The 26409-nt window shown below is 50.0% G+C and overlaps 1 protein-coding gene, 1 non-coding gene and 2 pseudogenes across 8 annotated transcripts in view; all 4 read left to right on the plus strand.

Annotated features, from left to right (window-relative positions):
- Positions 1–26409, plus strand: part of LOC119975096 — a 207652-nt gene that overhangs the window by 20420 nt on the left and 160823 nt on the right. Inside the window, exon 1 of one of the 7 annotated variants that reach the window (XM_038814619.1) lies at positions 21207–21297. The exons of the other annotated variants lie outside the window; for them this stretch is intronic. Coding sequence (XP_038670547.1) covers positions 21291–21297 — 7 coding nt within the window. The 5' untranslated portion in view covers positions 21207–21290. Of the gene's footprint in view, positions 1–21206; positions 21298–26409 lie in introns of those variants that run through there. 7 annotated transcript variants of the gene reach the window in all.
- LOC119975351 lies at positions 5377–5582 on the plus strand (annotated as a pseudogene).
- Positions 5606–5805, plus strand: LOC119975284 (annotated as a pseudogene).
- On the plus strand, positions 21030–21236 carry LOC119975285. Its single transcript, XR_005462705.1, has one exon. It is a non-coding gene; the product is annotated as a small nucleolar RNA U3 (small nucleolar RNA).

Genomic DNA, 26409 nt, shown 5'->3' on the forward strand with positions numbered 1-26409 from the left:
GCTGTACAATTTATAAATTAAACTGGAAATGCTCAGCAAGCCAGGATCTGTGGAAACAGCGTTAACATTTCAGGTTGATGATGACGTTTATCAGTTCTCAGCAGTTCGATGAAATGATGTGTCTGTCTGTGGATAGGAAGGGAAATAAAATGACTTCTTTTACTTCTTCCATCATGATATATGGCATCGGCAAGGCCAGCATTTGTTTTTTTGGTTTCTATTTTTTGAAATATAAATTTAGAGTGCCCAATAATTTCATTCCCAATTAAAGGGCAATTTAGTGTGGCCATTCCCCCTACCCTGCACATCTTTGGCTTGCGGGGGAGGGACCCATGCAGACAGGTGGAAAATGTGCAAACTGCACACGGAAAGTGACCCGGGGCCGAGATCAAATCTGGGTCCTCAATGCTGTAGGCAGCAGTGCTAACCACTGCGCCACCATGCCGCCCGCAAGGGCAACATTTGTGGCCCATTCTTAATTCCCTCGAGAAGGTGATGTTGGGCCACCTTTTTGAACTACTGCAGTCTAGGTATGGTTGGGAAGGACCTGAGCATGCGTTAGAAACCAGGAGGAGTGAGTATCTATAGTAAATTTTAAAAGGGCATTTGGGAGTGACGCTCCCTCTCCACTGTGGATAAAACCCTGACCCTCAGGTGTGAGGCACTCCCGGGGTTGCTGCATATGGCGCAGGTCCAGCCCATTTCTCACTCCTGTGCTGTGACGTTCACCTGAGCCATTTCCCCTTTATCTGAAGGTTGAAAATGAACAAGGAGCCGATGTGCCCAACATTGCACTGCACTCATCGTGATATTCACCTTTGTGTGTGGCTACACCAAGCAGTGTGTAGATCCTTGGTATACAAACTCCAAGTGTCACTACATGTTGAGGTTCTACCTGTCCCCAGCTTATGTCACCAAAGGATTGGCCTGGCCCTGCTGCCGCAGAACGCTTCTCCGTTGTCCATTATGCCCTATCCGTCTTGGAAATATTTATGTTGAGAAACAACAGTGACCCAGGGCCGGGATTAGTTCATCCGTTCTTGTTTAATAAATGTTTCATTCTTTTGTTAAAAATTAATCAACAGTCATGTGACTGTTCATCCATTTCTCTAAACAAAACATAAAAATTAGGATCTTTCAAGCTGGGTTTCCTTTGGGACCTGACCAGTAGTAACATTTCCCATACCACACAAGGGTAGAACGCTGTATTTCCCTAGGCTTTGTACACTAAGGGGCACAGTGGACATGATCTTCATCGTTCAGCAACTACAACAGAAATGCAGGAAGACCTTCAACACTGTCAACCACAAAGGATTATCGAGTGTCCTCCTCCGTCCCGTCCCGTCCCGTCCCCCCCCCCCCCGTTATCAAAATTGGAGGCTGAGCTCGAAGCCATTGTCATCACTTTCACTGACATGTGCGGGAGGATGGACTTACTGTCCTTAACACAAAATGCCTCTACAACCTGCCTATGCTACACATCACTGCCCCCAGTTATCAAAATCCACAACGAGGCCTTGGACCACTTTCCATACCTTGAGAATCTACTTCAGCAGGGGCAAACATCAACGATGAGGTCCAACACCACCTTCAGCATGCCAGCACAGCCTTTGGTCACCTGAGGAAGAGAGTGTTTGAAGACCAGGACCTGAAACTTGCCACCAAGCTGATGGTTTACAGAGCAGTAGTGATACCCACCCTCCTATATAACTCAGAGATGTGGACTATCTACAACAGGTACCTCAAAACTCTGGAGAAATGCCACCAGCGCTACCTCTGCAAGATCCTGCAAACCCATTGACTGGATAGGCGTACCAAAGTCAGTGTTGCCACACAGGCCAGCATCCCTAGCATCTACACCCTTGATCAGCTCCACTGGGTGAGCCACATTGACCTCATGCCTGACACAAGCTTCCTGAAACAAGCCCTCTATTCGGAGCTGCAACACAGCAAGCGCGCAACAGGACGGCAGAGGAAACGCATCAAGGACACCTTCAAAGCCTCCCTGAGAAAAAGTTAAGAAGCAGTTAGATATAGCACTTGGGGTGATGGGGGGGAGGGGGGGGGGGTCAAAGGATATGGCGGAAGGCGGGATTAGGTTATTGAGTTGGATGATCAGCTATGATCATAATGAATGGTGGAGCAGGCTCGAAGGGCCGAATGGCCTCCTCCTGCTCCTATTTTCTATGTTTCAAACCCACCGACACCTGCAAATCCCTGACCCAAGGCCACCCGAAATGGAGGAAAAGCATCCAGGAAGGACCTGAACAGCTCACATTTCAGTGCCAAGGGCAAGCTCAAGCCAAGCGTCCACAGCAAAAGGAGCGTGGCAATGTGGACGAAGAGAAATACCGTTGACCATATTAAATTTATACAGTGAATATTACAAGTGTCTAATTGTATGGAAGCACCTCTGAGTACAACCTGATCCATGTGGACAACTTAAATACCATTGCACCATTTGTAATGGCCATTTTGAAATGTCTGTAATGTTTCTTGTACTGTATGGAAGCACCTCTGAGTACAACCTGATCCATGTGGACAACTTAAATACCATTGCACCATTTGTAATGGCCATTTTGAAATGTCTGTAATGTTTCTTGTACTGTATTGAAGCACCTCAGAGTACAACATGATGTATGTAGGAAGCCTGAAAACCACTCTGTGTGATGGCCACTTGGAAATGTTTGTAATGTAGTTTATGGATTTCTTTGCAAAAATATACTTAACTATAAAGTATATTTTTGCAAAAAACAAAAAGATGTTACTCCTTTTGTAATACACATTTTGAAATGTCTGTAATGTTCCTTTGAACATATTAAGACCATAAGAAATAGTAACAAAAGTAGGCCATTCAGCCCTTCGAGCCTGCTCCGCCATTCAATAGGATGATGGCTGATCCAACATTCTTATTGAAGCACCTCAGAGTGTAACATGATCTACGTAAAAAATCTGAATATAAGCACTTACTCTGATGGCCATTTTGTTATGTTTGTAATGTTCGTTCAGACATTTGACGAATAAATTGTATTTTGAAAATAAAATTTGCTCCCTCTCCTGTTTGTGTGTTGCATGGAATCTTTTGCTGAGTCCATCAGGAAGGATCCAGGCATAAGAGGAGTGATAATCCCAGGCAGTGGAGGCATTCAGCTTAAGGCCTCCCTGTACATGGATGACGTCTTCTGCTAAGATCCCGTGTCGGTGTGAATACTCTTGGACACCTGCGACCAATTCAAACTGGTCTCGGGAGCCAAGGTAAACTGTGGCAAGAACGAGGTCATGTTCTTTGGTAACTGCGCCGACCGATCCTATGTCCCCCTTCACCGTCAAGTCAGATTACCTGAAGGTGCTGGGAATATGGTTTGGAGTGATTGGGGTGTGCGTCAAAAACTGGGAGAAGGGCAGCACCAAGATAAGACAGAAATTGGGCATGTGGGAGCAACGCTCCCTCTCCATTGCGGGCAAAAACCTGGTCATCAGGTGTGAGGTTCTCTTTGTATTGCTGTGTGTGGCGCAAGTCTGGCCCTTTCTCCGATCCTGCACCGCAGCAGTCGCCTAAGCCATAGCAAGTTCATCTAGAGATCAAGTTTGATCGTGTCTGAAGGGACGCCATGCACAAATCTCTGGGTAAGGGAGGGAGAAACGTACCCAATGCAACCTTCATCCTGATGGCCACCGTTGTATGCATCTGCATCAAGCTGCGTGTCAACCAGTTTGCGGTATGCAAACACCGAGTGCCAGTACGTAGTGAAGTTCTACCTGTCCCTGATGTTGCGACGGATGGGTCTGACCTTGTTGCCACGGAATGCTCTAAGTAGTTGGACCATGCCGTATCACCTGGTCCCTTGTGGAAAAAGTTGTCAAGAAAAATACCTTCGACCACAAGGCAACAAAGCAGTGGTCTGCATGTAATGTCCTCGATGTCCTTAGGAAAGAGGAGACTGTGGAGGGTATTGAATGGTTCCCAGAGCAGTCTGTCAGAGTCACCTGGCAGAATGCCTCATCACCAGAACTCTCAAACAAGTATCAAGACCATGGCTGGTGGTGAGAATGGAAATGGAAATCGCTTATTGTCACGAGTAGGTTTCAATGAAGTTACTGTGAAAAGCCCCTAGTCGTCACATTCCGCCGCCTGTCCGGGGAGGCTGGTACGGGAATCGAACCGTGCTGCTAGCCTACTTGGTCTGCTTTAAAAGCCAGCGATTTAGCCCAGTGAGCTAAACCAGCCCTGCCTGTCAGATCCTTCATGAATGCCTGATGTCTCACGAAGCGGCTGCTGGGAGGATGAGACAGTCGCTCACCTCCTTACGGAATGTGCCTTTGGAAAGAAGGTCTGGAGAAAGTTGCAGTGGTATTTGTCGAGGTTCATCCCAAGCAGCTCTGTGACGCGGGACTCTGTGCTCTACGGGCTATTCCAAGGGACATACACCGAGACAAACACCAACTGCTGCTGGAAGATCTTTAGCTTGGTGAAAGACGCTCTTTGGTCTGCCCGGAATCTGTTGATCTTCCAGTGCAAAGAATCGTCCTTGACCGAGTGTTGCAGACTGGCACATTCAAAGGTCCAGAGCTACGTGCTGAGGAACACACTCAAGCTTGGGACAGTGGCGCCAAGACGCAATGGGGAAAGGGCCACTGTGTAAGGCTTTCCAGCAAATGTACACCCAGGAGGTGGTACCGTGTAAACTCCTCGGTCTGGATGATTAATACTAAATGTATAAAACTGCATTGAAGCACCGCAGGGTGTAACATGACCAATGTAAATATTTTGAAAAGAATTGTAATCTAAACATTGAGATGTGTGTAATGTCCTCATTATTGAATTGAATTGAAGAAACTCAAGTGAATCTGGACCTCTGGAGAAAATGTAAATAGTATTGTACTTTACTGTTATGACAATTCAAAATGTTTATGTAATTTTTTTTAGGGATTCTGTGAAGAAAGTATATTTTTGATCTTGGAGATGTGAGTTTCATAATGGAGACTTCAGTTTTTTTAACTTACCTAGCCCTCGGGGTCCCTAGAATAACAGTTTCCGATAGTTATTTAACTGACTTGTTGGGAATGATACAGTATCACATTGACTGGTGAATATGAAAGAGATATGTGGCACTGACTGCGTGTTGTGAGTGACTCATACATTAATTTTTGATTGGTGAATTGAATATATTATGTAAATCAGAATCTACAAATGTCATGATTCCAATGTTACATTTGGAAAAATAATCTATTGGTGTATGATGATTTGGGTATATAATTGTAGATTAAATAATCAGCAAAACTATAAATAAATAAAAGTAATAAATTAGAAACGCAGCCCCTGACCGTAATGTGTATTTGTGGTATTGCCATTTGAGCTTCTGAGTGTAGCTCAGTAAGATTATACTCTTTGGGATCATTTCTATAGTTTTTTCCTAGAGAAATGTGTTTGGTCTCACAAACCACGAGGAGGATTTATAGTGTTCTCTTCTGAGCAGGAAGCAGGCATTGAGTGCTGCTTTTAGCAGCTGCTCTCTGTCATTGATGAGTGTTCTTTCTCTCTCTTGTAGAGAGATGGAGGAAGAGAGCACAGTCTGAGTGGTTTGTCTTTAAAAGTTTGTAAAAGTAGAAAGTTGTTCTGGTGATGCATTCTATTTTCCTAGAGAAATGTGTTTCTAGAGTGTTTGGTCTCACAAACCATGAGGAGGATTTATAGTGTTCTCTTCTGAGCAGGAAGCAGGCATTGAGTGTTGCTTTTAGCAGCTGCTCTGTCATTGATGAGTGTTCCTTCTCTGGTAGAGTGATGGAGGAAGAGAGCACAGTGGTTTGTCTATAACTTTAAAGGAAAGTTTAATCTTATAAATATATGTTGTGATCTAAATGCTGCAGTGAGTGGGAAATGCTGGGAGTTTCCTGACAGCCAACCCATCAAGGCAGTCATTGGTATCTAATGTTAATTAGGTCCCGGCTCACGAGAGGGAGCAACACTTAAACTGGTCCCGCAAAGCAAGCCCCAGACAGCACACAGCCATGCCACCGCGCAGAACAGCTCTGCTATTCGGATGCAGAGGCCGGACTGATAATAATCAGATTCAAAAACAGGGTAGCACGGTAGCATAGTGGTTAGCACAGTTGCTTCACAGATCCAGGGTTCCAGGTTCAATTCCTGTCTTGGGTCACTGTCTGTGTGGAGTCTGCATGTTCTCCCCATGTCTGCGTGGGTTTCCTCCAGGTGCTCCAGTTTCCTCCCACAGTCCAAAGATGTGCCGGTCAGGTGGATTGGCTAGGCTAAATTGCCCTTCGTGTCCTAAAAAGGCTAGGTGGGGTTACAGGGAAAGGGTGGAGGTGTGGGGAAAGGGTGGAGGTATGGGCTTAGGTAGGGTGCTCTTTCCAAGAGCTGGTGCAGACTCGATGGGCTGAATGGCCTCCTTCTGCACTGTAAATTCTTTGAGGAAAAACAGCTTCTTCCCCACTGTCACCAGACTCCGAAACAACCTTCTTATGGACTGCTCTGATATCCTCACACATCTCTACTCAGTAGTACTACACTCCTGTATGCTTCACCCAGTGTCTGTGGTGCGCAGTCCATAGTGCTCCTGCCTATGTATTTACATTGGGTACATTATGTTTGCCTGATGTTGTTTTTTTCATGTATGGAATGATGGGCGCGATTCTCCGATGCCACGCTGCATCGAGAAAGCCGTCGTGAACTCGGCCGAGTTACACGACGGCGCGAAACGGCCCCGATCTCGATCGATTTTGGCCCCGGAAATGGGCTAGGAGCGGGGCCGTGCGAAACACGGTGGGGATGACGTCTGAAGCCCGTGACGCCCGAATGACGCCGCTCCGCGTCGTAAAAGGGCGCGAGCGACGACAACAAGGGAGGGGGTGAAAATGTCGGAACCACGGAGGGCCGCCCCGAGGTTCGGTGAAACGGACCTCGAGAAGCTCCTCGATGAGGTTTAGCAGCGCAAGGGCACCATCCGCCCAAGACGAGGACATCGCCACCCTTCCAGCATTGTGCGACGGGCCTGGCATGAGGTGGGCACGTCAGTCAGTGCTGTGGGGTAGACCCCCCGGTCTGGGGAGCAGTGCCGCAAGAAGCTCCCCGACCTCACTAGGGCTGCCAGGGTAAGTGCCACGAGGGTGCCCCCGGGTCACAACCATCCCCCCCCATGTTCCTCATCACCCACCTCCCGCCGGGCATGAGGGGGAGGGGGAAGGGAGGGTGGGGGGCGAGAGTGAGTGGAGGGTGGTTAACAAAGTTGTCACAGACCCACATGAGCGCTGCGACCCCCTGGAGAGATGCCATGGTGTAGCTGCAACTTTCCCCCCAACCTGTGCCAATATCTGAACGCCCTGATGATACCCGCCTAATTGTGATGCTCTATCCATGCCCCCCCCCCCCCAACAGGACATGGCTGCTCACAACAGCAGGGAGCACAACAGAACCAGAGGGGGTTCACCCATTATGCACCCTCTGACAGCGTTCAAGCAGAGGGCACTGGACCTTGCTGGGGGATCTGCCACCCGGGAGGTCGCACAATGCGAGGTTGGCGGTGCAGAACCAAGTGAGACAACCCTGCATGACAACCCCCCCCAGCCCATCCACTGTCCCCTCACACTCTACCCACTGGACCCCCCATCCTCTGTTCCCTCACACTCTGCCCACTGGACCCCCCATCCTCTGTCCCCTCACACTCTACCCACTGGACCCCCCATCCTCTGTCCCCTCACACTCTGCCCACTGGACCATCCTCCGCCCGGCCGAGCGTGTCTAACTAACCCCGTATTATTCTGTTCCCTAGGGCGTGCTGACGAACGTCCAGGGTTGTCTCGTGCCACACACAGGCGACCATCCGCGACGACCACCGCACCCAGGGCCGCATGCCAGAGGGTGGCAGGAGGTCAGCCAGGAGTGCCATCCTCCAAATCCGGGACTCTCGAGCAGGACGCACAGAGGACGGCGACGCAGTCAACGGACTCACCTGATGCAGAACCAGACATGGTCTGCGTGCGCCCTGCGCTGGGATATGACTGGGACGAGGACACTCCTGATTTTTTGACAGACGAGGACCTAGAGCTTGCGGCACTGCTGTCTCCCACACCATCCACCATCCCAGAGACACTCACCTCGGTTGGGCAATTAAGTGATGAGGCTCCTGGGTCACTGTCTGGTGTGCACCACACAGCTGAGCCGGTACAGCAGGTGGAGGTTGGAGCAGCCGAGGGGCTGGACGGTCGGAGAGCAGGCCAGGCCCAGCATCCAGCTGGCGGCCAGACGTTTCCCGGGTTCCTGGATTTACTCGACCCACCTGGACAGCCGATGCATTTTGAAACCCAAGGACACAATGACGGGATGAGGACCGTCTTCCAGCAGCTGCAGACGCAGTTAGAGGAGTCAAACCGCGTCCAGGAGCAGGGAGTGGTGCTGCTCATGGCAGCCACCCAGGCCGACACCGCACGGGTGGCGTCCGCGGTCGAGGCAATGGGTGAAACGGTATCGGCCATGGGTCAGGTTATGCAAGGCGTTGGGCTTAATGTGCACGCGTCATCCATGGCCCTGGAGAGGGTTGCCCTCTCACAGGCAGCAATGCGCCAGAGCCAACATGACATTGCCGGCGCGCTACGGACCCTGGCCGAGTCTCACCAGGTCATGGCCCAGGCCCAGCACGCCATGGCACAGTCCCAGCACGCCATGGCACAGTCCCAGCAGGCCATGGCACAGTCCCAGCAGTCAGTCGCGGAGAGCATCGACCGCCTGACGCACGTGCTGGATGGCGTCGCGCCACCACAGGTTGAGGTCGCACAGTCCCTGGAGGGAATGTCTCACTCCCTGGACTCCGTCTCAGCGAACCTTCGGACCCTGGTCGATACCGTTGCAGGCCTCCAGGACTGGCAGTGCCAGGTGTCGGTGGGGCGACGGGGCACCACCCCGCTCGCACCTCCGTCCCACAGTGAGGCCCGGGGCCCACCGGGCTCCCCGGGGGAGGAGGAGGTTCTGGGGCCCGTCCCATTAACTCCATCACGGGACGTCCCTGAACGCTCGGCCTCCCCCCGTCCCATCCCTGGTGCATCGGGTGGGCTGCGGGCAGAGCAGGGTGGCACCACGTCATCCGAAACGCCCGCGGAGCAGCCTGGCCCATCAAGGCCGGGTCGCCCCAGGAAAGGAGTGCCGACGGGGAGACATGTTGAAGGGGGCGATTCTCAGCAGTCCGCCTCCACTCCTGCTGTACCATCTGGGGATTCACTTAGAAGTAGTGGTAGGGCCCATAAGGTAATGAAGAGGGACACATAGTAAGATGGCACGGGTGAAGGGCACAGTTTAGTTGTAGGGGCTAGGGCATCTGTACTTAATATTTACCATTAAACTCACTGTTGCACCTAACTTGTAAGACTGTGTGATTTTTCCGTGGCCACGGGGATCGTGATGGTGACTGAGTGTCGCTGGGGTTGACGAGCGGTGAAATTTCAGTGCCGGGTGTGCAGTCCCTTCCCCCCCACCCCCTCCAACAGCTACCCCATGCGGGCACGTGATGGAGTGTCCCTGACGAACTCAGTGACCACCGAGATGGATGGTTCAGCAATTGCCATGAGTCAGACTTTGTCTAACGATTCTGAGCTCACAGCTCATCGCAGAGCGGGCTGTCATCATTCAACATGGCACTGATCACACCCGCTGACACAGCCATCAATGTCGTGCCATACTGTTTTGCCGCAGTGGTAAGGGTGATCTCGAAGTGCAGCAGTGTACACGGTATGGGGGTGCGGGGGGGGTTGGGGGGGGGGGGGTTGGGAGTTGTGTGCTGACTGTCTGCACGACTGCCGATGCAGGTGGTAGTGTTCAGCGATTCCGTCGCATGCGACGCGTGAGTCATGCAGCCACCAACGCGTCGCGTGCCTGCTGTCCTCGCCGGTGCCGTCGTGCAGCCTCCTGGACATTACCAGCACCCGGGTCGTGTGTGTGTGCTGCGCCTGACGCACCACCAACATCCTCCACCTCCTCCTCCTCCTCCTCCGTCTCCGTGTTGGCAACATTGCCAGTGGCTTCTCCCTCCGACTCCTCCACCAGGGCATCTCCCCTCTGCATTGCAATGTTGTGCAGTGCACAGCATACCACAACAATGCGAGCGACCCTATTGGGCTGGTACTGCAGGGCCCCGCCGGAGCGGTCCAGGCACCTGAATCGCATTTTCAGAAGACCAAAGCAGCGCTCCACCACACCCCTGGTTGCTGCATGGGCCTCATTGTAAAGGGTCTCCATGTTGGTCTGAGGCCTCCGTATAGGCGTCATCAGCCAAGACCTCAGTGGATAACCCCTGTCGCCCACAACCAGCCCCTCAGCCGGGGGGCCGTCCCTCAAACATAGTGGGGATGAATGACTGCTCAAGAATGTACGCATCATGCACACTCCCAGGGAACCTTGCGCACACGTGCATGATCTTCATGTGGAGGTCGCATACCACCTGGATGTTCATGGAGTATGTCCCCCTCCTGTTTGTGAACACTTCCCTGTTGCCTGCAGGCGGGCGCATGGGGACGCGAACACAATCAATCACTCCCTGGACCATCGGTATCCCGGCCACGTTGGCAAATGAACGGGCTCATGCTTCTTGATTTGCTCGGTCCTCGGGAAAGGTGATGTAGCGGTCGGCGATGGCAAACAGGGCGTCAGTCACATCCCGGATGCACCTGTGGACCGATGCCTGTGATATCCCGGATAGGTCCCCACTCGGAGACTGGAAGAAGCCGGTAGCATAAAAGTTAAGTGCCACCGCCACCTTGACGGCAACCGGGATCGCGTGTCCTCCTCCCGTTCCACGTGGGGCGAGGTGCGACACGAGTTGGCAGATATGTGCGACCGTCTCTCTGCTCAACCGGAGTCTCCTCCTGCAGGTGATGTCCGGCAGTGTCTCGAAAGAGATCCGGGCACGGAACACCCTAGGTCTCGATCGTCGCCTCTGGCGCCCTGGCTCCACCATCAATGTCTCCTCCCCTCCTCTTGCTCCTCCAACCCCACATGCTGCTCGATGACGGGCCACTCTGCGGCCATTCCCTCTGCAGTTGCAGCTGCCCCTGCATCCTGTGGACGCTGCTGGATGTCCAACTGCAGTGCAGCAGCCCCAACCACTGCGCTGAACATAGCCGTTCTGTTCGAATACATTATGGTCACCTACAGAAGGGTGGTGGGGGGCAGAGAAACGACATGTTAAACGGAAGTTATTTGACACCTCAGCAGCCGCCTGCCACAGGATACCCGTGTGTTCCGGTGGCCTGGTTGCGCTGCTGACACACAGCCAGCCTAACCCCATGTCACTTTCTGCGTCCAACGGTCAGTTAAGAACGTCCTCCTCACCGGTGCGTCAGTGGCCTGTGCCCATCAGCCACAGGGCAACCAGTGGCCGTGTCCTCGTCACCGTCCTGCCATGGCAGGGCGGCTGAGATGTTGCAGCCGGGGGTGGACGACCCACTCCATTCACTCCCTCTCCCCCCTCCCACCTCCACTCCCTCCCTCTCCCCCCTCCCACCTCCACTCACTCACTCTCCCCCTCCCTCCCACTACTCACTCTCCCCCCTCCACTACTCCCTCCCACCTCCACTCCCTCCCTCTCCCACGTCCACTCACTCACACTCCCCCTCCCTCCCACTACTCATTCTCCCCCCTCCACTACTCCCTCTCTCCCCTCCCCCCTCCACTACTCACTCTCCCCCCGCCACTACTCCCTCTCTCCCCTCCCCTTCCACTACTCACTCCCCCCCTCCACTACTCCCTCTCTCCCCCCCACTTCTCCCGCTCCCCCCCTCTACTACTCCCTCTCTCCCCCCTCCCACTTCTCCCTTTTCCCCCCTTCCCACTTCTCCCTCTCCCCCCCACTTCTCCCTCTCTCCCTCCACTCTCTCCCTCTCTCTCCCCCCCACTTCTCCCTCTCTCCCCCCCACTTCTCCCTCTCTCCCCTCCCACCTCTCCCTCTCCCCCCTCCCACTTCTCCCTCTCCCCCTCCCACTTCTCCCTCTCTCCCCCCCACTTCTCCCTCTCTCCCCCCCACTTCTCCCTCTCTCCCCCCCACTTCTCCCTCTCTCCCCCCCACTTCTCCCTCTCTCCCCCTCCCACCTCTCCCTCTCCCCCCTCCCACTTCTCCCTCTCCCCCTCCCACTTCTCCCTCTCTCCCCCCCCACTTCTCCCTCTCTCCCCCCCACTTCTCCCTCTCTCCCCCCCACTTCTCCCTCTCTCCCCCCCACTTCTCCCTCTCTTCCCCCCCTCCCACTACTCGCTCTCTCCCCTCCTCCCACTACTCGCTCTCCCCCCCCTCCTCCCACTACTCGCTCTCTCCCCCCCCCCCCCCACTGGCCGCTGCGTTCTTGGGGATGCCTTCCCCAGTTTGCGGAGACTCCGGGACGGTCCGCTCACTTCCTCCCTGCTCGTCAGCCAGCACGACTGGCTGACGACTTTAAAAAGCAGGTGTGGACGGCGACGGCGTGACCTGGCGTCACGACATCGGGACTTCGGCCCAACCGGCCGGAGAATAGCGGGGGTGCCGGAGAATCGCTATTTTAGGTGCATCGGGCGATTCTCCGTGTTTTTGCGCGCGAAATACGATGGAACACATTTGGCCGTTTGGTAGAATAGCGGGAGGGCGTCGGACCGGCGTCGCGTGAAAAACTGGCGCGGCCCGCTATTCTCCCAACCGGCGCGGCATCGGAGAATCGCGCCCGATGTGTCTGAACTGTACGGAGAACAATAGTAAACAAATCCAATCCAATAATCTTTATTAGTGGCACAAATAGGCTTACACTAACACTGCAACGAAGTTACTGTGAAAATCCCCCAGTTGCCACATTCCGGCACCTGTTCGGGTACACGGGGAGAATTCACAATGTCCAATTCAATTAACAGCATGTCTTTCGGGACTTGTGGGAGGAAACCAGAGCACCCAGAGGAAACCCACGCAGACATGGGGAGAACATGTAAACTCTGCGCAGACAGCGACCCAAGCCTGGAATAAAATCCAGATCCCTGGCGTTGTGAAGCAACAGTGATAACCACTGTGCTACCATGCCACCCTGGATGTAGTGGGGCCAAGATGGGACACCCTGTTCCCCTGCGGGGGTCGGAGGGTCAGCCACAGCCAGTGCTGTCTGGGAGGCAGTGGCAGGGGTCATCAGCTCGGGGAGTATGACGCCCGTCAGGCACATCAAATGCCACAGGATGCGATAGGCAGCAGGCTCCCTCCACCCCTGATGTGTATCCTGAGGAAACACGCTAGAGTTAGCGGTAGAGTCCAGAGGGTAGGAAGATTGAGGATCACTGAGTGTGCACTGGGAGGGGGGAGGCGACACCATCAGTAGCTAGGCAGAATTGGGGTCACTATTGTACTTGTCCACCATTAAACATACATTGCACCCGAGTCATGTGAATCCTCTGTCATGTTATTCCGCACTGCGGTCTAGTCTGCGCAACCCTCCCCCATTTGCCCTCCCCCGGGCACCCTGCTACGGGTCTTCAAGGGTGCACTTGTGAGCTATAGATCGGGACATGCGAGCCTTGGAATGATCCTGAGGTGTAAAGGTTCAGGGCTGCAATGACCTTGACGGCCACCGAGAGCGGATATCCTCCTCCTCCATGTGGTGCCAGGTGTGCAAGGACACAGGTGCCAAACTATCCCCTTGTTGAGGTGGAGCCTCCTGCGGCACATTCTGTCAGTCATCTGTTCAAAAGACCAGTGACGCCTGTACAATGTAGGCCATTGGCAGCCTCCCCCTCTGGGTCCCTCCCTGACCTAATGGGCAGCTGGATCCTCAGGGTGTGGGGCAGGGTCCTGCACACGGTCGCCGCTGCCTTCTCCAATGTCTGACCACCTGGTCTGCCTCCAGCACCGCAATGGCAGCTTCCGCAGTTTCCATGAAGGTAAGAGACCAACAAACAGCTATGGTTTCCACCCAGGGACCCTCAGATCCCCAGGCATCCCCATCCTCACATCCCCTGCCAACACTCAGGCTGCCATCCAACTTGCCCTGCACATGCACCAACGACCGCAGCAGGGTCTGCTGGGCATCGGACCCCAGACACCCGCTGGGGACATTACGTGGACCGGGTGTTGGTTCCCTCCCCGGTACAAATACCACCTTCAGGTAGCGGGGATGTCTCCAGTGCTGTGGCCCAGTTCATGGATATTGGAATGTTGGCTGCTGCCTCTGCGGTGTTGATGTTTCCAGTGTTCAGGCAAAATGTTCAGGCCTCTCAGTGAAATTGAGATGCTAGGCAGTAACAACCGCCTTCATCATGGCACATGTACCCATCGGGATCCACTTCGGAGCTGTGAAGTGCTCGCATTACTAGAATTGCCAATTCCCCATTATCAATAGCCTTCGGCTGTACACTGTGGGCCGTCGCCAGCTTCCTCCTCCGGGTCCCTCCCTGACCTAATGGGCGGCTATGCCCTCAGGGTGAGGGGTAGGGTCCTGAACATGGACCGCCGCCTCAAGCCTCTGTCGATGCTGCTGCCGCTGTCTTCTCCAATGTCTGGCCGCCTGGCTTGCCACCAGCACTGCAGTGGCAGCTTCCATGGTCGCCACAATATCATCCATGGTCTGATATCTGTAAGGAACTGTGCAGCCAGAGGCCACCATGGAGTTAAAGTGATCATCACCATATTACCACGGACAGGGCTTGTTGCGGGTGTGTTCGGTGGGACGTACAGACAGCAACTGGAGCTGCCCCCATTATGGTATACGCAATCTGGGGGGGGGTGTCATGCTGGGCCCAGTGCCCCCAGGCTGACTGCCCGATTTCCAAGATAGCTACTTACCTCCTTGGATCCCCATGGCAGCTACTTCGTCAGCTTCATGCTTTTAAAAAGGTGTACTAAAGAGCGCCTGTGCGACCGCTCGCTGGGGAGACAGTTAGATCACAGGAAGCCATTCAATAGGAAGCCTGAACATTTTGCCTGAACACCGGAAACATCAACACCGCAGAGGCAGCAAACGGGGCAGCATGGTAGCATGGTGGTTAGCATAAATGCTTCACAGCTCCAGGGTCCCAGGTTCGATTCCCGGCTGGGTCACTGTCTGTGTGGAGTCTGCACGTCCTCCCCGTGTGTGCGTGGGTTTCCTCCGGGTGCTCCGGTTTCCTCCCACAGTCCAAAGATGTGCGGGTTAGGTGGATTGGCCATGCTAAATTGCCCGTGGTGTCCTAAAAATGTAAGGTTAAGGGGGGGGGGGGGGGTTGTTGGGTTACGGGTATAGGGTGGATACGTGGGTTTGAGTAGGGTGATCATGGCTCGGCACAACATCGAGGGCCGAAGGGCCTGTTCTGTGCTGTACTGTTCTATGTTCTATAATAGGGGGTCCTTCCCGTTAATGGGTTGGAGATTAGTCTTAATTAGTGATTATTGGTTTATCGCCACACCATGGCGGGATCCTGATCTCGCGAAGGGAGTGAGCTGGTTATATTGGAAACCGATCAGCGCCCGGCATGGTTCCCAATTTCGGCCTCTCCCGCTATCTAACCGGTCTGTTCGTTCTCTTGCCCGGCGCGCCTACGCCTGGAGATAGCACCCATTGTGTTTTGCAGCCCAGAAAGAGACAATTTGCCATATTGGGTTTGTGCTGGCCCTCGAGCAAATATCTGTTCTAATTGGATTTTCCAGTGCTTGATCCATAAATTTGTATGCCATGACATTTCAAGTGCTGATCTTAATGCTTCTTAAATGTTTTGAGGGTTCCCGCCCCTATCCACCCATTCAGGCAGTGAGTTCCAGATTCCCACCACCTTCTGAGTGAAAACGTTTTTCCTGAAATCCTCATTAAATCTTCTGCCCCTTACCGTAAGTCTATGCCTCCTGGTTATTGACCTCTCTACTAAGGGGAAAAATTCTTACTGTCGACCCTATTTATGTCCCTCGTAATTTTGTATACCTCAATCATGTCCCTCCTCAGCCTTCTCTGCTCTAAGGAAAACAACCCCAGCCTTACCAGGCTCTCTTCCTGTAGAGAACTGTAAACAGTACTCTAGCTGTGGCCGAACAAGCGTTTTATACACCTCCATCATAATCTCCCTGTTCTTACATTCTATACCTCGGCTAATAAAGGGAAGTATACCATATACCTTCTTAACCACCTTATCTATCTGTCCTGCTGCCTTCAGGGGCCTAGGGACATGCACCCCAACATCCCTTTGATCCTTTATACTTCTATATGCATGAAAGGGTGATAAAGGCGAAAACCATCACAACATTTAAGAAGCATTTAGATGAGCATTTGAGAGGTCATAGCATATAAGGCTATGGACCAATTGCTGAAAAATGGAATTATAATTGATAGATGCTTGATAGCAGGTTCAGACTCGATGGGCTGAAGGTCCTCTCTCTGTGCTGTAAAGCTCTATGTCTTCCTAGTGTCCCACCATTCATTGTGTATTCCCTTGCCTTCTTATTCCTCCTAAAATGCATCACCTCACACTTTTCAGGGTTAAATTCCATTTGCCCTGTCCTTTTCTTGAAAATGTTTTTATTGCAGTTTTTCATTTTATACACTGCACAGTAGACAAGGGTATGTGCATTGGGTACAGTATATAAGAAATTTCCATTGGTATACCCTCATGACAGCAGGGTGGAATTCTCCGGCCATTCACTATCGGCGGAATTCTCTGGTACTGCTGGCAGCGGACCCCCGCCCGTGGGTTTCCCTGAGACGTGGGGTGGCTTCAATGGGATATCCCATTGACAAGCGGTGGGAGTAGAGAATCCTGCCGCCAACGAATGGCTCGCCGTCTCCCGCCTCTGAGAACACGCGGTTGGGAGGCCGGAGAATGTACAAATTAACATATGACCCCCCCCCCAGGAAAGAGTTTCTGTGTTTGTGAAAATAGACTGGTTTAAAACAAAAGTTATCTTGGTTCTTTGAGACCTGGTGCCAAAATGTGGAGCAGTTAAAATGTTTTTTTTCAAAATGAACTTTATATATAAATACAAAAATATGCGCAAATTCAATACAAAAAAGCAGCAAGTGTTCTGTGCAGCTTATGAATACGGTTCCAGGCATGCCGAGATACATTACGGCAGTGGCCACGATTCAAAAAGTATTTTTATTTTTTTATTTTTTATAAATTTAGAGTACCCAATTTTTTTTCCAATTAGGGGGCAATTTAGTGTGGCCAATCCACCTACCCTGCACATCTTTGGGTTGTGGGGTGAAACACACACAGACACGGGGAGAATGTGCAAACTCCACACGGACAGTGACCCAGAGCCGGGATCGAACCTGGGACCTCAGTGTCAAAAAGTATTTTGAATGACCTGATGTTATGAAGAGTACTATCTAAATGAACATTTTTCCTCTTTCATTGTGATCACATTATCCCAAAATGGAACCAAACCACCCCAACCTTTGGGGTCTCAGAGAATCACAGAAAAATACAGTGCAGGAAAGGCCCTGTTGCCCATCAAGTCTGCACCGCCACATGAAAGGCACCTGATTTGCCAATACTAATCCCATTTGCCAGCACTTGGCCCAAAACCTCGAATGTTAAGATGTGCCAAGTGCTCATCCAGGTACTTTTAAAAGGATGTGAGGCAACCCACCTCTACCAGCCTCTCAGGCAGACCGTCACCAACCTCTGGGTAAAAAAGGTTTTCCTCAAATCCCCCTGAACCTCCCGCTCCTCACCATGAACTTGTGTCCCATCGTAACTGACCCTTCAATGAAGGGGAACAGCTGTTCCTTATCCACCTTGTCCATGCCCCTCATAATCTTGTACACCTCAATCAGGTCTTTCCTCAGTCTTCTCTGCTCCAGCAAAAACAACCCAAGACTAACCAATCTCTCTTCATACTTAAAATGTTCCATCCCAAGCAACATCCTGGTGAAACGACTCTGTGCGATCACATCCTTCCTGTAACTGCACAAAGTATTCCAGCTGTGACCTCACCAATGTTCTGTACAACACCAACATGACTTCCTTGCTTTTGTAATCTATGCCACGATTGATAAACAGTAAGAAGTCTTACAACACCAGGTTAAAGTCCAACAGGTTTGTTTCAAACACGAGCTTTCGGAGCACGGCTCCTTCTTCAGGTGAATGGCCCATTCACCTGAAGAAGGAGCCGTGCTCCGAAAGCTCGTGTTTGAAACAAACCTGTTGGACTTTAACCTGGTGTTGTAAGACTTCTTACTGTGCTCACCCCAGTCCAACGCCGGCATCTCCACATCACGATTGATAAAGGCAAGTGTACCATATGGCCTTTTCACCACCCTATTAATTTGCCCTTCTGCCTTCAGAGATCTATTCACAAACATGCCAAAGTCTCTTTGTCCCTGAGGACTTCCCAGTGTGGTGCCATTCATTGAATAGTTCATTTTCAAATTGCTCCTTCCAAAGTGTCATACCTCACACTTTTCAGGGTTAAATTCCATCTGCCACTTTTCTGCCCATTTGACCGTCTATATCTTCCTGTAATCCAAGACTCTCAGCCTCACTGTTAACCACCCGGCCAATCTTTGTGTCATCTGAAAGCTTATTGATCCTACCCCCCACATAGTCATCTAAGTCATTTATATAAATGACAAATAATAGGGGACCCAGCACAGATCCCTGTGGTACGCCACTGGACACTGGCTTCTAGTCACTAAAGCAGCCGTCTGTCATCGCCCTCTTTTTCCTACAACTCAGCCAGCTTTGAATCTACCATATCAAGCTCCCCTGTATCCCATGTGCATCAGCCTTGTTAATAAGTCTCCCATGTGGAACCTTGTCAAATGCCTTGCTGAAATCTATGCAAACTACATCAACTGCACTACCCTCATCTACACACTTAGCCACGTGCTCATAAAATTGAATCAAATTTGTTAGGCATGACCTCTCTCTGACAAAGCCATGCTGACTATTCCTAATCAAACCGTGCCTCCTCAAGTGGAGTTAGGTTCTTTCCTTCAGAATGTTCTCCATTAGTTTCCCCTCACTGACGTGAGACTCACTGGTCTGCAGTTTCCTGGCTTATTCCTACAGCCTTTCTTTTTTTTTAAAATGTTTTTTTTTTTTACAAATTTAGAGTATCCAATTATTATTTTTCCAATTAAGGGGCAATTTAGCATGGCCAATCCACCTACCCTGCACACCTATGGGTTGTGGGTATGAAACCCATGCAGACATGGGGAGAATGTGCAAACTCCTCACGGATAGTGACCCAGGCCGGGATTCGAACCCAGGTCCTCAGCGCCATAGTCCCAGTGCTAACCACTGTGCCACATGCCACTCCTCTACAGCCTATCTTAAATAGTGGGACCACATTCGCGGTTCTCCAGTCCTCTGACACCTCTCCCGTGGTCAGAGAAGAATAAAAAATTTGGATCAGGCCCCCTACAATCTCCTCCCTCACCTCCCACAGTAACCTGGGACATAATTTGCCCAGACCAGGAGATTTCTCCACTTTTAAGCCTGCAATACCTTGTCCCTCCCTATGACAAATTGCTCTATAACCTCACAGTCTCTCTCCCCGAGTTCCATACCTGTCTCCTCATGTGAAATATTCATTTAACATCCTACCAACTCACTGGTCCCCCCCCTTGGTCCCTAGTGGTTTCCCCATTATTAATTGACTGACTTATTTAGATGCCTCCGATCAGTGCGTAGTAAAGGAATAGGTCTCATGGCAATTTTGTCAGTGAGGTGTATTTTAGACTTTGATTCATGTGTTGACTGTGGAATGAAAATTTTGAACTTGCTGATGTTACTTTTGTGGGGAATATTTTTATATATTTGTTAGAATCGAAGAATCATAAAATGGTGTCACTTTCTGTAATATTCAGGGGGAATGACTCAACGTGACTCAAAAGGAGTCCATGTTGGCCTTCTGAAGAAACAATTCACCTCGTATTTTGGGCTAAAATTGTAGATTGAATAATAGGCAGCAATATAAGCAGTTAAAGACCCAGCCCTGTATGATGTGTGGCTCCAACAGGGAGGATGGCGATTTGCAGAACAGTTGTCTCAGGCTATAATTTTAGGGCCCATGTCTGTTGTTGTTTTGGTGCTATGTCTTTTCGTCCGACGTCATTTCGTCCAACGACACTTCGTCCACGTCTTTTGGTCCAACGTCTTTTTGTCCGCTCGTCTTTTGGTCCAACGTCATTTTGTCCGGTGATTTTTTTCGTCAAAGAATTTTTGTGACTTTTTACGTGTTTTTGTCGGATGATTTTCTTGGTCAAAGAATTTTTGTGACTTTTTGAGTGTTTTTGTCGAATGATTTTTTTTGTCAAAGAATTTTTGTGACTTTTTACGTGTTTTTGTCGGATGATTTTTTTTGTCAAAGACTTTTTTAGTAGCATAGTAATTTAGCATGACCAAACTTGCTTAGTAGCACTCCACTCCACTTTAACTTTTGTAAATAGAAATCTTCTCAAATGCACATAATATACAATAAAGGATCTTTATTACCAGCCTCTTTCCTTTAACGAGCCTCGTTAAAGGATAGTTATTATCGTTCTCTCCCCTTTAACGAGCCTCGTTAAAGGATAGATATTATCGGTCTCTTTCCTAATCCCGAATTCGCCCATCCAGAAATGGCAAAGTTCAGGGAAGGGCTAATAATAGGCAAAAAGGCTCAAATTCTTCGGGGAGATCAGTCGACGTCATGTGCGCGATACAAGAAAATAACTGAACGCCTCAAAAGATTGGTCGTTGAATATGTTCCTACAGCGAAAATTGATTTCTTGAGGAATGTTGCTCACAATTTACATCAATTTTAAGTAATTTCGGGAATTCATCCTTAGTAAACTTTTAGATCTTTTTAAATGCATTTTTAGATTTTTTTAACTTTTTAACTGCATTTTTCAGCTTGCATTTTACTTGCATTTCATCAATTACTTGCATTTTAGCAATTAAATTCACTTGCTGTATTGTGCCTGCTTTCTATCAATTAAATGCTTTTATACGGAGTTGATTTGTAATTGGTTAATTGGACGAAGTGACGTTGGACCAAAAGACGGGCGGACAAAAAGACGTTGGACCAAAAGACGTGGACGAAGTGTCGTTGGACGAAATGACGTCGGACGAAAAGACGCGACACGGTTGTTTTATTGGGAAACATGTTTCGAGAGTGTTTGGTCTCATTAATCAAGAGGGAGATAGATGTATAGATGCGTTCTCTTCTGAGCAGGAAGCAAGCAGTGAGCATTGCTTTTGGTAAATGTTCTCCACTGTTGATGAATATTCTTTCTTTCTCTCATAGGGAGTTGAAGGAAGAGGACACCATCTGAGTGATTAGTCCTTAAGGCTCTTAAATATAATTTTCCTGTATGCTATAAATACTTTTAGTATGGGAGGTATGTAAGCAGGCTCTTTTGCAGTGGTGGAGGAGGACAGATTTTGAGTGGTGAACATTATAATTGAAGTACTGCTAATTTGGAGTCAAAGACCTTTGAACAGTGGCTGAATGCTTCAACTAGCAATCTCTATCCAGTGCAGCTAATGAATCTAGTGAATGTTTTTGCTTTGCCCTGCCTTTGTTCCCGACATCAACGTGTCATGAATTCAGATGAAAAACGTAATCATCAACAACAGCTTTTTGTTAGGGCATGAGTGAATTAAATTTCACCAAACAAAAAGCATCATGAATTGACTGATCAAGTGCTGTTGCCATGACAAGTGTTCTGAATTTTATTTCCCTTTCTGATTTAGTGTGTCTTTTCACAAGTCTGATGGATTACTTTCCAAACTGGGGGCCGGGCCTCACAAATTATATTATTCAATCCATTGTATCTGTGACCTATTTCCTCTTCTTTCAGTCATCAAAACTGCTTTTTTCACTTCCTTGGCATCCATGCTGCCATGCCTTTATCGTCTCATTTCCAGAATTCTCTTCAGCTGTTTTTCCACTGAGTGATTGTTACAGCAAACATTAGAATCATAAACTGATACAGCACAGAAGGAAGTATTTGTCCCATTGTTCCTATGTTAGCTCTCCAATTGGTCTCATTCTCCTGTCCTCTCCTCATAACAACTTTTACTCCTTCAAGTATTTATCCAAGACCCTTTTGAAAGTTATTATTGAATCTGCCTCACCACCATTTTAGGCAGATTAGTAACAGTTTCTGCTTATTTACTCTATCAAAACCTTTCATAATAGGAGAACAGCCCCACATTCTCAACTTTCCATGTAACTGAAGTCTATCCCCATAGTACCATTCTAGTAAATTTCTTCCGCACCCTCTCTAAGGCATTGGCTTTTTCCTCCAAAAATATACTTTATACATAGAATAAATATTGAACGTCCCTCTATACGGCATGTTTCCCTCTAAGGTGTTGCTCGTTTTGATCCCAACAGCGTCGCCAATACTGTTGCTAATATTAATGATGGTGAACCACAAGCCTTCCCTTATATTGATCAAATGACCGCACAACCAGTTAGTTACTTCAAAAGATGGTTTATTTACATACACAAGAGTTACCTCGACATGCAAACACAATATCTACTACGAGTTAAACTACACCTATCAGCTACAATAACCTACACTTAACTTCAGGGCGACCGGCACTGTGCAAATGGATAAGGCCTTTATCTGGATTTCACTTGGCTGGTTCGAAGAAAGTGGCTCTGTCTCTGCTGGGCTCATCCGCCAGGTAGCGATCATTGGTCTTGAACTTGGCTGGCTGTTCCTGCTACAGTTGGGTGGCACAGGCCGGATCCAAAAGAGACAAACCACATGGCTGTGCTCTCTTTTATCCCTCTGGGATTTCACGCTCTTTGGGGCGATCCTTAACCGTGGACCCAATAGTTCAACAGTGCTCTGATTACTGTTTTCGATTTCGGCCAATAAAGGAGCGGTGCCTTGGTAGCTGGGCAGGTCCTTAGTGGTCATTGACCTTGGCAGTTGGGCTTTCTGAGTAAAGGAAGTGGCGCCATTCAGCCAGTGGCTGTACCGGTTTCTTAATTGGAGTTCTATTGTCCTGGGAAAATGGGCTATTAAAATGCAAACGAGCGGGGGTTTCGAGGCTTGGCTACTTGTGTTTCAAATATACATAGGCTCTGTATCTGTCTGAGTCCTGGGTTGCCATAATTCCCATGGTCCTTTGCAGATGGCCAGCTTAGATGGCTACAAAGGTGCCCTGATACAATTGCAATATTCTTGATATTTACTATCTACATTTCATGTCAGGGTTACAGCTCGAGGGCAATACATTTACAATTGAATATTACAGAAAGTTTAATAGAATTCAACTTTTCTCCGTGCAGTATGTTCCACACTGAGCTACCTTAATACAGTTTCAATACTCCCGATATTCACAATGTACATTCCTTGTTATGCATAGAGACCGATGGGTTCTGCACAGTTTCCTGGCCCTCGGTGTAGTGTGGCTGAATGACCTTAGACAGCGACCGTTCCCCATTGCACCTCTGCAGTAGCTGACTCAAACATTAGTGCGTCCCTCAACATGTAGTCTTGGATGCCAGAATATGCCACTCTTCAACAATTGGTTGGCGGGGGGGGGGGGGGGGGGGGGGGGGTAGTCAGGTGATGTGAGCATGGGAGCAGCTGCTTTTTCATAAGCTCTGGCTGTCCTCGGCTTTATTCCGTCGTTATGTCCTGATGCATATTTCATATTTGATTGTTCTTGGGCTATGTCCCTAGAAGTCTCGATTGCTTTTTTTGTGAGAACAAAACGAATCAAAATGCTAAAACCCTTGTTTGTTCATGGCGGTCAGAGTGGGCTGGGGCCAGCCGGTAGTGGCGCAGTTGCTGCTGTGTGGACTCTCGTCTTGGTGGTGCTATGTGCATCAGATGATGGCTGCCTTTGAAGATGTTGCCTTGCCTGAGAATTTCGGCTCTGCAGTGCAGGTCGTTAGAGCTCACTTTGAGGGATTGCAGGGTATCTTTAGAAGAGTAGCGGAGGTGCATGAGTGGGTTCTTGCGCTTGATAAAACACTGTCCCTGGTTAAGGGCAACTTTTGTATCGTTGAAATCCTGCTGCGTGGTGTGTCAGTTATCCTGATGGGTTTGGGAGAGGGGGGCAGTACGGAATATCACTTTGAGCCCAGTCCCCAGCAAGTGATAGGCGATGAATTCCCAGTTGAGTTCGAGGATCGGTTGCCATGCTTTGGTAATCTTGATTTGGAGGTTGGGTGCATCAGGTTCAGTGGAGCACAATACATGTTTGCGGGGCCTGGGGTCAGTAGGGCCTGCTGATCACTGGTCCTATATTGTCCTATGCTCGATGCTTGTCCTTAGTGATTGGAGGTGGCCAAGTGAGTCAGGTCGAGTCATTCCCCCCGGCTGGGGCCTAGGCTGTGCACCGCCTTGGCGTCAGGTGATGGTGTCTCATTCTTCGATTTATAGAATCCTGGAGAGATCCTGCCTAGTGGTCATTGATCTCGTCTTATTTTTGCCTTCCTGTACGTCATGTGTTAAGATCTCGGACCTAGGGGCAGCACGGTGGCGCAGTGGGTTCGCACTGTGGCCTCACGGCGCCGAGGTCCCAGGTTTGATCCCGGCTCTGGGTCACTGTCCGTGTGGAGTTTGCACATTCTCCCTGTGTTTGCGTGGGTTTCGCCCCCACAACCCAAAAATGTACAGGCTAGGTGGATTGGCCACACTAAATTGCCCCTTAATTGGAAAAAATGAATTGGGTACTCTAAATTTAAAAAAAAAATCTCGGACCAGAGCCCAATATTTGTTCGGATACTGGACAAGAACCCCAAATACTTTTTAAAAAATTAAATTGTGAGAAAGGCTACTTCGTTCCAGGAATGATTCCACTGACCAATGGGTAAATTTTATATTAAAACAAACTTTATTCGTAAAATACATTATCACCACAGAATACAACTTACAGTGACAGTAAAACAATTCTTTTTAAAAAAAAACATTTTATCAAGGTATTTGTAATTTTCTGACAACAATTTTGAATGCAAACATTACACAGTGAATAACAGCCCCCCAAACAGTAAAACAATTCTTAACAAAGGAAACACTTTAACTTCTAACTGATACTTTCTCTATCTCCAATTAAGTAAAGCCCATCACAGGTCAAACACAACACAATAAAGTTAGCAAACACAAAGATACTTGTGGTTTTCCGGATAGAGATTTTTTGGAAAAGACTCGTTGAAGAGTGAGAGAGAGAAAGCCCCTTTCAACGCTCGGTGCTCAGCTTCAAGTTCCTAGCAAAAACTAAAAGCTAACCTGCCTGTTACAGACCTGGCTATTCCCATTAATGACATAATCTCTGAGGCACTCTCAATTACGACGCGAGAGCGAGGTCGGTAATCAAAGTCTTTAATATACAGAGAACAGGACAGTATTCGAGAGAAGTGTGCTCGCCACATGGAGCCTTATCCTATATACTGTTTCCTGGGGGCGTAGCCAGAGGCGGGGTCCCCCAGGGTTCCAAGCCTCTTAAAGGGGCAAGGTATTAAAGGTCAGGTACCGTTTACGGCAGTTATTAATAACGTTCATCACATTCACCCCCTGTTTAAAAAAAACACATAGTCCGTCGGGGGTGAAGTGTTTTAAATTATAAGTTCAGTCTTTGTGGCGGTCTGATCGTCCGTGCTGACTTTCGCTGCTCCGGTGGTGGCGCCGCGGATGCGGTCGGTTCCGATGGTGGTCTATCTGGGAGCACGGTTGGCTGAGCCTTAGCCCGCCTCGGAGGGGTGTGGGGGGTATCAGGGGTGATTAGGGTGGTCGGTGCCGGCGCCGGCTGGGGGGCACGGGGCGCTATGGGGGGGCGCTGTCGGAGTCGGTCGGTGAGGGGCGGGGAGCGTCAGTAGAAGGGGGGGGGGTCGGTGGGGAAAACGTCGGGGTCAGTGGGAGAGTCGGTGGGGTCGGTGGGAGAGCCAGCGGGTGCCAGGTCTCGCAGGGAGACAGTATCCTGCCTGCTATCGGGGTGCTCGACGTAGGGATATTGAGGGTTTGCGTGCAGCAGGTGGACCCTCTCGACTATTGGATCCGTTTTATGGCTCCTCACGTGCCTCCGGAGTAGGACTGGACCCGGAGTCATCAGCCAGAGTGGAAGCGAGACCCCAGAGGTGGACTTCCTGGGGAAGACAAACAAACGATTGTGAGGGGTCTCGTTCGTGGCCGTACAGAGGAGCGACGTAATGGAGTGCAGGGCATCGGGTAGGACCTCCTGTCAGCGGGCGATAGGGAGACTCCTTGACCGTAGGGCTAGGAGGACAGCCTTCCAAACTGTCGCGTTCTCCCTCTCCACTTGCCCGTTTCCCCGATGGTTATAGCTCGTCGTTCTGCTCGAGGCGATGCCCTTGCTGAGCAGGTACCGACGAAGCTCATCACTCATGAACGTTGTACCCCGGTTGCTGTGGATATAAGCGGGGAAACAAAACAGTGTGAAGATGCTGCGCAGCGGTGCCTTGATCACGGAGGCCGAGGTCGTATCGGGGCAGGGGACAGCAAAAGGGAAGCGGGAGAATTCGTCGA

This window comes from Scyliorhinus canicula, chromosome 12 (assembly GCF_902713615.1).
Source record: "Scyliorhinus canicula chromosome 12, sScyCan1.1, whole genome shotgun sequence".
Lineage (NCBI taxonomy): Eukaryota > Metazoa > Chordata > Chondrichthyes > Carcharhiniformes > Scyliorhinidae > Scyliorhinus > Scyliorhinus canicula.